Here is a 12,450-nt window from a genome sequence, read left to right on the forward strand (position 1 = left end):
ACACACACACACACACACACACACACACACACACGCACAGGGACCCACTTAGAATAGCCAGAAAAAGTGAATGGACAAACATAAACATGTCAGATGGTCATGTGATATTCTGATTCCAGAAGCTGTGATATTCTGATTCCAGAAGCTGTGATATTCTGATTCCAGAAGCTGTGATATTCTGATTCCAGAAGCTGTGATATTCTGATTCCAGAAGCTGTGATATTCTGATTCCAGAAGCTGTGATATTCTGATTCCAGAAGCTGTGATATTCTGATTCCAGAAGCTGTGATATTCTGATTCCAGAAGCTGTGATATTCTGATTCCAGAAGCTGTGAGATTCTGAAGCCAGAGGATCAGCGAGGATAATTGAGACATTATTAAGCCTCTTATTAGCTGGTAATTAAGAGGTGTTTAATTATACAGTAACACTGGGAGAATCATTAGAGAGACAACACAGATTAGGGTATTATCTCCTCATAACAATATCACTCGGTATAACTAATATACTGTAGGTTAACCTAGAGAGCAAAAGAGAGAGAGAGAGAGAGAGAGAGAGAGAGAGAGAGAGAGAGAGAGAGAGAGAGAGAGAGAGAGAGAGAGAGAGAGAGAGAGAGAGGAGAGAGAGAGAGAGAGAGAGAGAGAGAGAGAGAGAGAGAGAGAGAGAGAGGCCTCCAGATGCCTTTTCAGTTCACCACTGGGCTGTTATTGAGAGAAAGTCATGGGGAATTATACAAAAAGAGAAGGATTTGAGAGAGTGTGTTTGTGTATGCCTGTGCGTATGTGACAGATACCTCAGTAATTAATTCATTAATGACACAGACCCATTTGAATCCTAACTCCCACGTCTTTCCTCCACTTGTACATCTCAATTATTTATTTAGAGGCCAGTGTGACAATGGAATGGGTTATGGTTGCTTTTGGAATGCTAAACAGGAAGCCTGAAAGTAAGTCACTGTCAGTGGGCAGTACCAAGCCCTTTGTGTTCTGGATGGGGACCTGCTCCCTGGACTTCAAATGTGAGATTATGTTGGAAAGAGAGAAACAAAAGAAAACTTAATCTCATGCCTGCTTTTGAAGTTATGGAGGTATATAATACACCCCCCTCAATCCATATTTTGTGGCACACTCATAGCAGCCAGGTCTTCTAGACAAACACACACACACACACAATCGCAGTAATCTAAGGTGCAGTGCTACATCTGGAGTCCTTGCAAAAACGGAAGTTAATTGACATATATTTAATGACCTTTTGGCTTCATGTTACAATAATATTGGAAATGGTATATTGGATGTTATCATAGCATAGCCTAACAGTTTAATACCAGATATCTCAATATAGTTCAATGTGTGGGACGCTTGTTTTCTGCTTGATTGTATACAAATACTGTGAAATCCCTGGTTAATAAACTGTCTCAATTGGATAACGCGCAACAGGTGCCCCGCGCGTCAGGCCGTTTTTCTCCCAGAGTTTGGCGCTTTACTGCGCTCGTTTTTGTGCGGGATTATGTTAATATGATTCAAACATAATAATCATAAAGGCATAAACTCATCTTTAGCTTGGTGACGAGCTCTGTGAATATCATGATACCCCTTAAAGCAAACATTGGCCTACATTAGGCAATGAGACCATATTTGTATTACAACATGTTCAAGTGCGTGAATGATTCTCTAATCTTCAATTTGACCACATAAATTGACACCTGAAATATCGTGTATAATAAGTGCAATATACCGTGACTTCCTCTCATGCCTTTCACACGAGGTGTCACACAATTGAGGAAAACCAGCAAACAAACAACATCAGGATAAAAAGTCTCGATAATTCAAACGAAACAATCCACACACAAAAAAAATACAAAATAACTCAGACAGATGATGAATTTCGTTTAAAGTTCTTTATAAATCTCTTAAGATAAATCATGTTATTTTACAGTCATAACATTGATCTTACATGTTATATTCATTTAGCGTGCTAATAAGAACAGTCCATAATAAACACGTGTGTTATTATTAGACAACACGTTTCACTTTTCAATTAAATCCAATAAACAAAAACTTTGAAATAATTTATATTATCCGCTCATATATTTAAAAACTGAGGCAGCAAGTTTTGATCTTCTTCTTTATTTTGATTGACTAAATTATTATTATTAAATTAAAACTCTCTTTGGGTCAATTCCTCATTCTATTTTAGTGCCACATGTAAATGTCATAAATAGCTTCACACAAAAGGTGCTAATAATGGATTCAAGATAAAATTATGCTGAAATACGTGGTAGCCTACAACTCATCACTATAAAGATACAGTCTGAATTCCTTTACAGCTCTCCATACCTGCTCAACATCTAGGCAACGATACATGATTCACATTTTAGATACTGCTCTCGTTCCCTCGTAGATACAGAATCGAGTTGTTGGTGTTTTACCCGGTTAAGACAGCAGAAGAGCCGGGTGTATCGCGTTGCCCTTGCCCTCCAAAGGGTCGGAACCATTCTTCTCCAGCATGGATGAAGAGGAGCAGAGCTGCGCTGGGCCGGACGGAAGGCCCGAAAGACCGGGCATCGGACCCATAGACGGGGTGGGTTTGATGGGCACAGGAACAGCGGGTAGCGTCTGTCCACTGGCGTGATGGTAGAGACCCTTCATGGACACGCCAAAGGGCGCATACTCTGAGGAGACAGGTATGGCGCTCATGGAATCTGACAGCATGCCTACGTGCGGCCACATTGAGTTGACCACACTGCTGAGCTGCGCGGGCACAGGGTAGCCCAGGTGGTGCATTACCGAAGTGATGGGCAGCCCGCTCGTCATCACGCCCTTGTAGTCCCGACCTATGATGTTCTCAATGGCGAACGGGTGCTTGAAACCGCCGGACTGTCCGCAGTTGATGCTGCCGTAGCTCTGAAAGTGGGGGAGCCTGCCCACTGCCGCCGCGGGGCCTGGATGCTCATGATGCCCTCCACTCAGCTTGCCCTGGTGGTGGAAGTAGTGCATCATCGGGGAGCTCTTGCAGGCCATGTGCTCAGCGCGCAGCAGTTTAAAGCGCTTCCGCCTGCGTAGAAAGCTGCCGTTTTCGAACATGTCCCCACAGTCTGGGTGCAGGGCCCAAAAGCTGCCCTTCCCCGGCTGATCGGGCCGCCGGGGGATTTTGATGAAGCAATCATTGAAGGACAGGTTGTGTCGCAGAGAGTTCTGCCACCGCTGTGTGTTCTCCCGATAGTAAGGGAAGCGGTCCATAATGAACTTATAGATGTCGCTCAGTGGGAGCATCTTCTCTGTTGAGTTCTGGATGGCCATGGCTGTCAGAGAGATATAGGAGTAAGGCGGCTTCTGGTCACTGTACGAGTTCTTCCCCGGACGAGGCATGATTTTGGTTACTAAGTCTATTTATGATTTAGCTCTGCTGTCTATTTTCTGACGAGGGCGCCTGAATATTGTTGCAAGGCTTTGGTCAGTAGCAGTGACTTTGCGCAAGATTTTCCAAAGTTTGGAGACTCCAAAATCATTTATTTCCTGGCATCGTGTGTTCGTATTTTAGTGGTCTAAAATCATGTGTGAGTCAGACAGGCAAACACAGACACACATTTCGGTCATGCTTTCTCCAGATGAATTCCTCAATGATGTGGCTCACAAAAAGCCCCAAAAGGTTTCTCATTCCTCCACCGGCGCACACAAATTCAGAAGTTCATCTCGTGCGTAAAATAACAACACAGCAAAGAGACAGTCTCTTGCTGTTTCTTTTCCCGCTACACAGGAGATACGAGACCAGTCTCTGCGACAGCACAGGGCGAGGGTTTGGTGATGCTCCTCGTGTGGGGCCGAGCGCTCCTAGTGCGCTCTTCTGGCCACCCCGCGCCCGTTTTTGTAAGGCTGGCATCCAAGCACTCAAGGACACGTTGGGGGAAAGGGGAGGGATGGATGGTGAGGAATAAAGAGGAGGGGAAGGGAAATCTGAACTCATCCGCGTGCCCTTAGCCCGTGCCAATCAGGACCCTCGCGCGCTCCAAGAGGATAAAGGGTGGACATAACAGTAAATATTAGTGATGGGGCATATAAAACCCCATAATAGTAGCCTAGTCTAATAATACTAATGTTTAGGGAAGAATATGATAACTAGAAAGGGATAATTAAAACAGAACAAAATGTTCTTACAGTTTTTTCACCTTTATTCGAATATGTTTGAATGTAATTTATCTTTCACCAATTTTGTTAATTTAAGTCAGATTTTCTTCTCATAAATCGACCATGAATATTTGTCACTTGTCTTGAGTTTCATGTTAATAAGCTCAAGTTGAAACACTGGAGCATTTTAATGCCTTCTTGGGTAGAGCTAAATATCTCTGAATTCTTAACGTTGCTTTTCATTTCTTAAATTCTTCAATAGCTTTTTGTGTGATAACATTGTAAAATGCCATTTCCTTGGAAAAATCTCAAATTCGTTATGGCTACGTTGATCTTCGTTTTCTTCGTGTATTCTTTGTTTATATGACGAAACATGACCGAGTCCAACCTCGTCTAAGCTATTAACCAGTCATTTTGATGCTTGAAAATACAACATTATGCAATTTAACTTTATGCACACTGTTCAGAAGGATATCACATATGGCAATGGTAAGCCTATGAGTGTAAATCGAGAAAGATCTATTTTCATTCCATTCTTTTTCAAATTGTTGAAACTGCAGTTTAAGATAACAATCAATCATGTAGGCTATGAACACACACACACACACACACGTTGATTAATTGCGGAGAGGGGACTCATTGCAACCAACCAACCTGCCAACACACACACACACACACGCACGCGCGCACACACACGCACACACACACTCATGTTGTTGGAGATTAATTGCGGTGAGGGGACTCCTTGCAGCCAACCTGCTGTCTGTCTGTTTAAACACCCTCCCGCGTATACAACAAGGATGTAAACAAACTTGCTCCCTCCTCTGAGTTCCGATAAACGAAATAACAAAAGCTGCTCCTGATTTTGCACGGCCAGGTGTCACGGCTCGGCCCTCAACGGCGCCCGTCTTCTCGTGCGCCCCAGCGGGACCCGAATACATTACAATAATTAAGCCTTCCGTGATTTACCTTCCTTGGAGAGAGGTCCAACAATGTAATTAAGCGTGAGCTTGCTATTTTATATATGAATATTCAAAACGGCAGGGCCAGCTCTAGCCTTTTGGGGGCCCTGGGCAAGATTTGGTTTAAAGTCAAGTTCCTGCAATTCTAGACATTTTTTCATGGGGATAGAGAAAATGTAGCAGTTTTAAAGAAATATTTATGCAATTCGACAAAATTTTGCAATGGGGCGGAGAGAATTGTTTCAAAATTAATAACTAATTTCATAAAATTCTACTTGTTTTGTTATGGGGCGGAGAGAAAAATGTGACGTTTTACAGCCTTGTGTCATGTTAACATAGAGTGTATGTCCAATTCCCCGCATAAATCCAATTAGCATAATACAAAATCCCCATCGAAATCTGTCTGTTTAAGATAGAGATATGTTGTTGGGCTGCGTTTCAATCCACCAATGGAGGTCTTCCTCATCTGAGGTGGAAGGAGACCGAGCTACAGCGGTGTTTGTCAGACTGTGAGACGTCCCGAAAATCGGACTTCCCAAGAAAACGTCTCTAGTATCCGAACGGTTTGGCCTACAAACTAATGACAACAAAGATGAGACTCTCACGATGGTGCTCTCCGTTTTGCTCTATAACCCCCTCAAAAGTCACGGGACTAGTCTGAAGTCTGAGTGTCCAAACAGTTTGGGCTAGATACTAATATGGAAAGGTGAACCTCTCAAGAACACTTAGATATTGTTTTTTGTTGCTTTAGGACACCCACGAGCCTCAAATGACTCGTCTGAAGGTAGACAGTACCAGTTAAAAACATTTATGGAAGTATATATGGAAGTAGTTTAGTGTTGATTTTTTCGTTGTTAAATATGTTTAAAAAAATATATACAAATAATTTCCTGATCTTTCTTATATTGCTGACACTTTAAAACAAGCTTCCTTTTGATACATTTTTTAACTATCTGTTTTCCATGTATGAATCTGTTGTTTGTCAATGCATTTTAATGGGCTAATAGCAGTACAGCCAAATTCAACGTTTCATCCCCCCAAAAATGTGGATATGCAGTACCAGTCAACACTTGCTCTCAAATAGCCCTTACACAGCCTGGAGGTGTGTTGGGTCGTTGTCCTGTTGAAAAACAAATGATAGTGCTGCAAAATGCTGTGGTAGCCATGCTGGTTAAGAGTGCCTTGAATTGTAAATAAATCACAGACAGTGTCACCAGCAAAGCACCATCCCACCTTCACACCTCCTCCTCCATGCTTCACGTGGGAATCACACTTGCGAAGATCATCTGTTCACCTACTCTGTGTCTCACAAAGACACGGCGGTTGGTACCAAATATCTCAAATTTGGACTCCTTAGACCAAAGGACAGATTTCCACCGGTCTAATGTCCATTGCTCGTGTTTGTTGGACCAAGCAATTGTCTTCTTATTGGTGTCCTTTAGTAGTGGTTTCTTTGCAGCTATTCAACCATGAAGACCTGATTCACACAGTCTCCTCTGAACAGTTGATGTTGAGATGTCTGTTACTTGAACTCTGTGAAGCATTTATTTGGGCTGCAATTTCTGAGGTGCAGTTAACTCTAATGAACTTATCCTCTGCAGCAGAGGTAACTCTGGGTCTTCCTTTCCTGTGATGGTTCTCATGAGAGCCAGTTTCATCATAGCACTTGATGGTTTTTGTGACTGCACTTGAAGAAACTTTCAAAGTTCTAGAATTGTTCCATATTGACTGACCTTCATGTTTTAAAGTAATGATGGACAGTCATTTCTTTTTGCTTATTTGAGCTGTTCTTGTCATAATATGGACTTGCTCTTTTACCAAATATGGCTATCTTATATCACCCTTATCTTGTCACAACACAACTGATTGACTCAAATGCATTAAGAAGTAAATAAATTCCACAAATGTACTTTTAACAAGGCACACCTGTTAATTGAAATGCATTCCAGGGGACTACCTCATGAAGTTGGTTAATAGAATGCCAAGAGTGTGCAAAGCTGTCATCAAGGCAAAGGGTGGCTACTTGAAGAATCTGATTCCATATGTGTTATTTAATAGTTTTCATGTCTTCACTATTATTCTACAATGTAGAAAATAGTAAAAATAAAGAAAAACCCTTGAATGAGTAGGTGTGTCCAAGCTTTTGACTGGTACTGTATTTTTAGGATATCTCAAGGGGTCCTAATATTCAAAATCAAATCTCTAAATGATCCTTGGTATGACCATCTCAAAACAATTCCATATGTTACATTCACAGGAGGTTGGTGGCACCTTAAGTGGAAAGGACAGCTCATTGTAAGAATCAGTGGAATGGTGCCATTCCGTTTGCTCCGTTCCAGCCATTATTATGAGCCGTCCTCCCCTCAGCAGCCTCCACTAGCTTAGTAGAACTCCCCCTCCTAGACTAATTTACCAATCTAAAAAATGTTACTGAATGCACAACCAAATTTCGAAATGACACTTTGTGTATTCTAGCATTCAACAGTAGGTTAAGACCCCGACTGAGTAAACCATTTAAAAATGTTAAATAAAAAGGCCAGTGGCCCGAAGCAAATGTCTATGTAGCTTATGCCCAGGGCTGGCCCTGCAAAACATGTCAATTAATTAGCCAACAGATCTCTTCCATTACGTCTGCCACCTTCGAGCACTACAGAGTCACCAGCGCCATATAAGAGCATATTTTATATATAGCCTATGAGTCCTCATATAAGCACCTTTAAAATAAAGCAATTTTTAAAAAGTAATTTAGGCCTATAGGCTCCACGAAAAAAAAAAACATTGTTTTTCAGCGCCTAAAAATTTGTTGGTGCCCTTCGAGTCCCACAGAGGCTAATGCGGGTGGATACATCCTCTTTAAACGCGCGGGAAAGATAAATATTAAGTCTGTTTTCACATAGGGGCCCGTTAAGTGGGCCTAGACATCGCGCTGATATGCATAACAAAATTAATTAGGTGGTGTTCGCAGCATCCAACTCCTGGACAAATAACTACTTGTAAAGCACACCTTCTGGGCATACTGAACATATGCTGGAATTATCCTTAATTGACTAATTACATAAATTACTCATTAATTTTTACAGCACATCAATTATAAAATATATATCAATTAATTTTGCATAAATTAAGGCGGCACACCGCTGAAGAAGGAGGTAGGGGGATAAAGGCGCAGGGAGGGGGCCCACACATGGGGTGGGGGGTGGGGGGTAAGGGGAAAGGGGTCGTCTGTTTGTTTCGAGAATCTAATAATTATTTGTTCAGCTTAGGGCAGGATGTTATTCCTCTGTCTCCCATTTGAAAAGAGATGTGGATAATGGAAATTATGATAATAATCTTTAAAGACCCCTCGTGAAGTCATCAGGGCGCATAGTGGCAGAGAGAAACATTTAAATCAATTAACCCTATTGTTCAACGGAAAAATGAGCCGGTTTGGGAGTGGTAAGGTTTAGGCCCTACCGTTGGAGTAATGGGAAATGATTTAGTGGTAACGCATAATGCTCCATGATTGCTCTATTTCCCCATAAAACCGCGGGTGGGGTGGTGGTGATGGCGTCTCCTTATTGTCGTTAAAAGTTATTGGAAACTCAGTCAAGTTCTGGTGAACCTATATAATATGCCTCATGACAGAAAAGTGGCTTTTTGGTTGGTGCCATCACGACATAAATCTGTTCCTTATTTAGTAATTTAAGTAGGCTAGTTATTAAGGCCGGACTATATTTTTTTCACTAATTGGTCTTTTGACCAATCAGATCAGCTCTGACATGAAATGATCTTACGTGATCGGCCAAAAGACCAATTATTGGAAAAATATAAAAATTGGTCAGTCAGTTGTGAACAGTGAGTGAATTACACATTCACATCGGAGACAGTTTTTCAGAGAGATTACAAGAGGAAGATTTGGTACGGGGGATAGTTGTAGCGCAGTGGCTGGTGAGCTGGCAAGACCGTTGATGCTCTATCGGGCAATGGACACTGGGCGGCAGTGGTCAGCTCTCTCCATCATTTCACTTTCTCTACCTACCCTCCCCGCCTCTCAGCTATAATGTTCTGCACGTGCCCACACCATGGGTTATGCACCTGCCCTGGCCATGCAAAACCAGTTTATTTGCAAGAATTTTCGAGTTGTGGAGTTGACTAGCCTGGTTAGAGTCCGAATCACTGAAGAGGTCTATTTCACCTATGTGTTCCCTATTATGTACACTTGTAAAAGTTGAACGTTTGAAATATGGCTGAACAACCACACTGGGAGCTTTCCCTTTCGGGATTATTGTGCAGCCCTCTTCAATTCAATTCTGGTTTCCTTAGTGGCCAGTGAGATTTAGGCTATTGATAGTCCCGCCTACCTAACGGCCGCTGTCCACTGTCAGTGTGGTGCTGAAGGTCAGTTCTCTGGAGTCGGGACGAGACCAATGTTTCGCCGCTGTCCATACTGAAATCTCATATCGCTGGTAAGCTATTTGCTGCTCATACATCGGATGTCCCTCCACAACTTCTGTGTGGTTTCAACAAAGTAGACTTCAGAAAATTTTAATTTCGGTTTCAAACAAGGAACAATGTTGACTATATTATAGTTAAGCAATAAGGCCGGAGGGGTATGGTGTATGGCCAATAAACCACGGCTAACGGCTGATCTTAAGCAGACGCAATGCAGAGTGCCTGGACACAGCCCTTAGACATGGTGTATTGGCCATATATGTGCCTTACTGCTATTATAAACTGGTTACCAACGTAATCAGAACAGTAAAAATGAACATTTTGTCATACCTGTGGTATATGTCTGATATACCACGGCTGTCAGCCAATCAGCATTCTGGGCTCGAACCACCCAGTTTCTAATAACAATTATAGAATTGCATTTTGTTGAGGAACAAAAATGAATTATTACCAAGTGATAGCCAGTCAGTTACAATCATGGCCTCCTGTTTATAGACGACAGGAGTGAGCTTGAAGAGGGGTGAGAGTCACCACCTTTACATATGAACTACTGGTATTATTAAATGGTTGGGTAGGCCTATGTGACTCGGGGACTACAGTGTGTAACGCCAAACTCCTTTTGCATGCGGTCAATCACAAATTGCTCCAAGTCTGTGAGTAAGAGAGAGAGAGATCTTCCCGAATGTGTGTTTTTTATGTTATCCTATAACATTTTCTCATTGCGTTTTAATTCAATAGGGGTTGATTACTGTTCAATCACAGTTAAAAATAATAATAATAAAATGTATGCCAAGGCAATTGTATGATCGTTCAACATTTTATTGACGGTTCTTAAAAACAACCTCTCTGAGTTTTTATTTGTCATGCAGTGCATATTATCAATTTGTGCGCCAATGGGACGCGCACGCGACCACACGCACGAAACACTCACGCGCATAAACACAACACACACACACACACACACACACACACACACACACACACACAGTCCTTGGCCTCCGTGGTCGGACAGTATCATCAGTAGGCTACTACAAACTCGTCGAACCGTATCCTCGGCGCTGCAGCATTCTGCATTTCTGAAGCCGCTGGGCGCTCTATCCATGTTTGCTTTCCTGTTATAAACGGCTTTAATCTACCCGGATACATTTTTGCCATTGGCGGTGGTTCCCAAACGCTGGGTGCACGTTGAATTCAGCGAGCGCGCCCCCGCTGGATAGCTTCCCGTCACACCCACTCCATATCTGGCCAGCCTGGAGAGGGAGGACCGCTAGTTGAGCCAATGCTGCAGTGAGCGCAGCGGGGGATTCGGCCGCACAACAGCGCAAAGACAACCAGGGTTGTAAACTTGTATATGGAGACTGCAGCGTCCCCGCAACGACAAAGTCCAACATGGAAGATTATTTGCGGCGGGCCAAGACCATGCTGGTGAGTTTTAGCCTAAACAGCCCGGGGTTAATAAGGGTTTTACTGATTGGGATGATGACGACATGCTACAGGCTGTATTCCTGTTGCTGAACTGTACATTCTCTCGTTTCTTTGCCCCACAAGCAGCACCTTTAGTAGGCTACGGCGCCAGGCCTGAATGATGAATAGAAACGAGTGGTCCAAACCATAAGCTTCTCCTCCCACACATTTTTTAAAAATTGAATTTTGATCAGGGAATGCATGGAAACAGCAAGTTCGTCAGAGGCACGCACCAGCCCGTACGCACCAGCCCGTACGCACCTATGCTGCAGATAACGCCTAATCTGTCATCAAGCGCACTATTTGCATTTTATTTACGCCTAATCTGTCATCAAGCAGACTATTTGCATTTAAGGCCTGCTGTCTCCGCAGAGCTCAGGGAAGTAGTTTCCAGTAAAAAGTTGTTGTAAACACCTCATGATGTCTACTCACTTACTTGACAGGTATGCGAAAGGATACACGCTGTTCGTTTTAGGTAGGCTTAGGCTACATCACAACGGTATAAATGAGTGTAGGCCTGTAGCTACAATAAACATGCGGGTGAGGTCTAAAGTTGCTTGATTTTGTTTGGTCATTCTCCATAGAGGCATGTTGTGTCTAAAGCTCCCTGAATAGACAAACCCCAGTGAAGGCTGTTGTTTTCTGTATATGTCCAGAGCCATGCATTACAGCCTAATAGTGTCAGTATGCCTATTGTTGTAGGTAGTTGTGTGTGTTGTAGGTAGAGTGTGTGCAATGTTGTTGTTTTTTGTGTGTTTTTTTTTGCTGGTCCATCCATTGAATAAACAGTTCCCTTTTGTGTGATGAGATCATGGGATCCAACAATGACATCGAAGGATAAGACAGAGATGATGTCATAACAAAAAGCAGGAAATACACAAGGGAGCATGGGATCCACCATGGAGATTGGGATAAATTGGACCAACTGACAGAGAAAGAGTAATTGGACGATAAGGCCCAACTCAGTGGCCGCCTTGTGGTTAGTGCCCGCCCTGAGATTGGAAGGTTGGGAATTCAATCGTCGGCCGAGTCATACCAAAGAAGACTGTAAAAATGGGACCCAATGCGTTACTGCTTGGCACGCCGCATTAAGGACACAGATTGAGGTTAAGGCCCTGCAATGGACTATAGCGTCCAGTCCAGCGGGTGTACTTGTACATCAAGCTGTCTCACGCTACAGAAACAGGCGGCTCGCACAAGCCAAGGCTCGTGGTCGTGCAATTGAACTATAAGGATGCTGGCTGATTGTGTCCTGGTTGGAGATGCCGTGTTGTACAATACATGTTTATCGACATGAGGACTGCTCCCCCCTCTGTCGCTCTCTCATTCTCGCCATCTTTTTTTCACCTTCCTTTAGCACTGCAGTGGGTGAATGGCCTCTCTTCCTCCTTTTTCATCTTCTCCTGCATGGCAACCATCCAGAACATCCATACCTCTAATTGGCTTTCCTGTATAAGTGCTTACTGGGTCT

General features: G+C 43.0%; 2 protein-coding genes across 6 annotated transcripts in view; one reads left to right on the plus strand and one right to left on the minus strand.

Moving 5' to 3' along the window:
- Nucleotides 1–1,945: 1,945 nt before the first annotated feature.
- On the minus strand, nucleotides 1,946–3,874 carry LOC118357899 (forkhead box protein B2-like). The gene has a single exon (XM_035735207.2). It carries the CDS (start codon nucleotides 3,364–3,366, stop codon nucleotides 2,431–2,433), a length of 936 nt encoding a protein of 311 aa, XP_035591100.1. The 5' UTR covers nucleotides 3,367–3,874; the 3' UTR covers nucleotides 1,946–2,430.
- Nucleotides 3,875–10,661: 6,787 nt separating this feature from the next.
- The window catches only part of LOC118358090 (protein prune homolog 2-like), a 48,307-nt gene continuing 46,518 nt past the window's right edge, over nucleotides 10,662–12,450 (plus strand). For 2 of the 5 annotated variants that reach the window (XM_035735533.2, XM_035735537.2), the window contains exon 1: nucleotides 10,666–10,940. In XM_035735533.2, coding sequence (XP_035591426.1) covers nucleotides 10,905–10,940 — 36 coding nt within the window. In that variant the 5' untranslated portion in view covers nucleotides 10,666–10,904. Of the gene's footprint in view, nucleotides 10,941–12,450 lie in introns of all 5 variants that reach the window. The other 3 variants (XM_035735534.2, XM_035735535.2, XM_035735536.2) reach the window with 3 other exon arrangements.

This window comes from Oncorhynchus keta, chromosome 25 (genome assembly GCF_023373465.1).
Source record: "Oncorhynchus keta strain PuntledgeMale-10-30-2019 chromosome 25, Oket_V2, whole genome shotgun sequence".
Taxonomy (NCBI): Eukaryota; Metazoa; Chordata; class Actinopteri; order Salmoniformes; family Salmonidae; genus Oncorhynchus; species Oncorhynchus keta.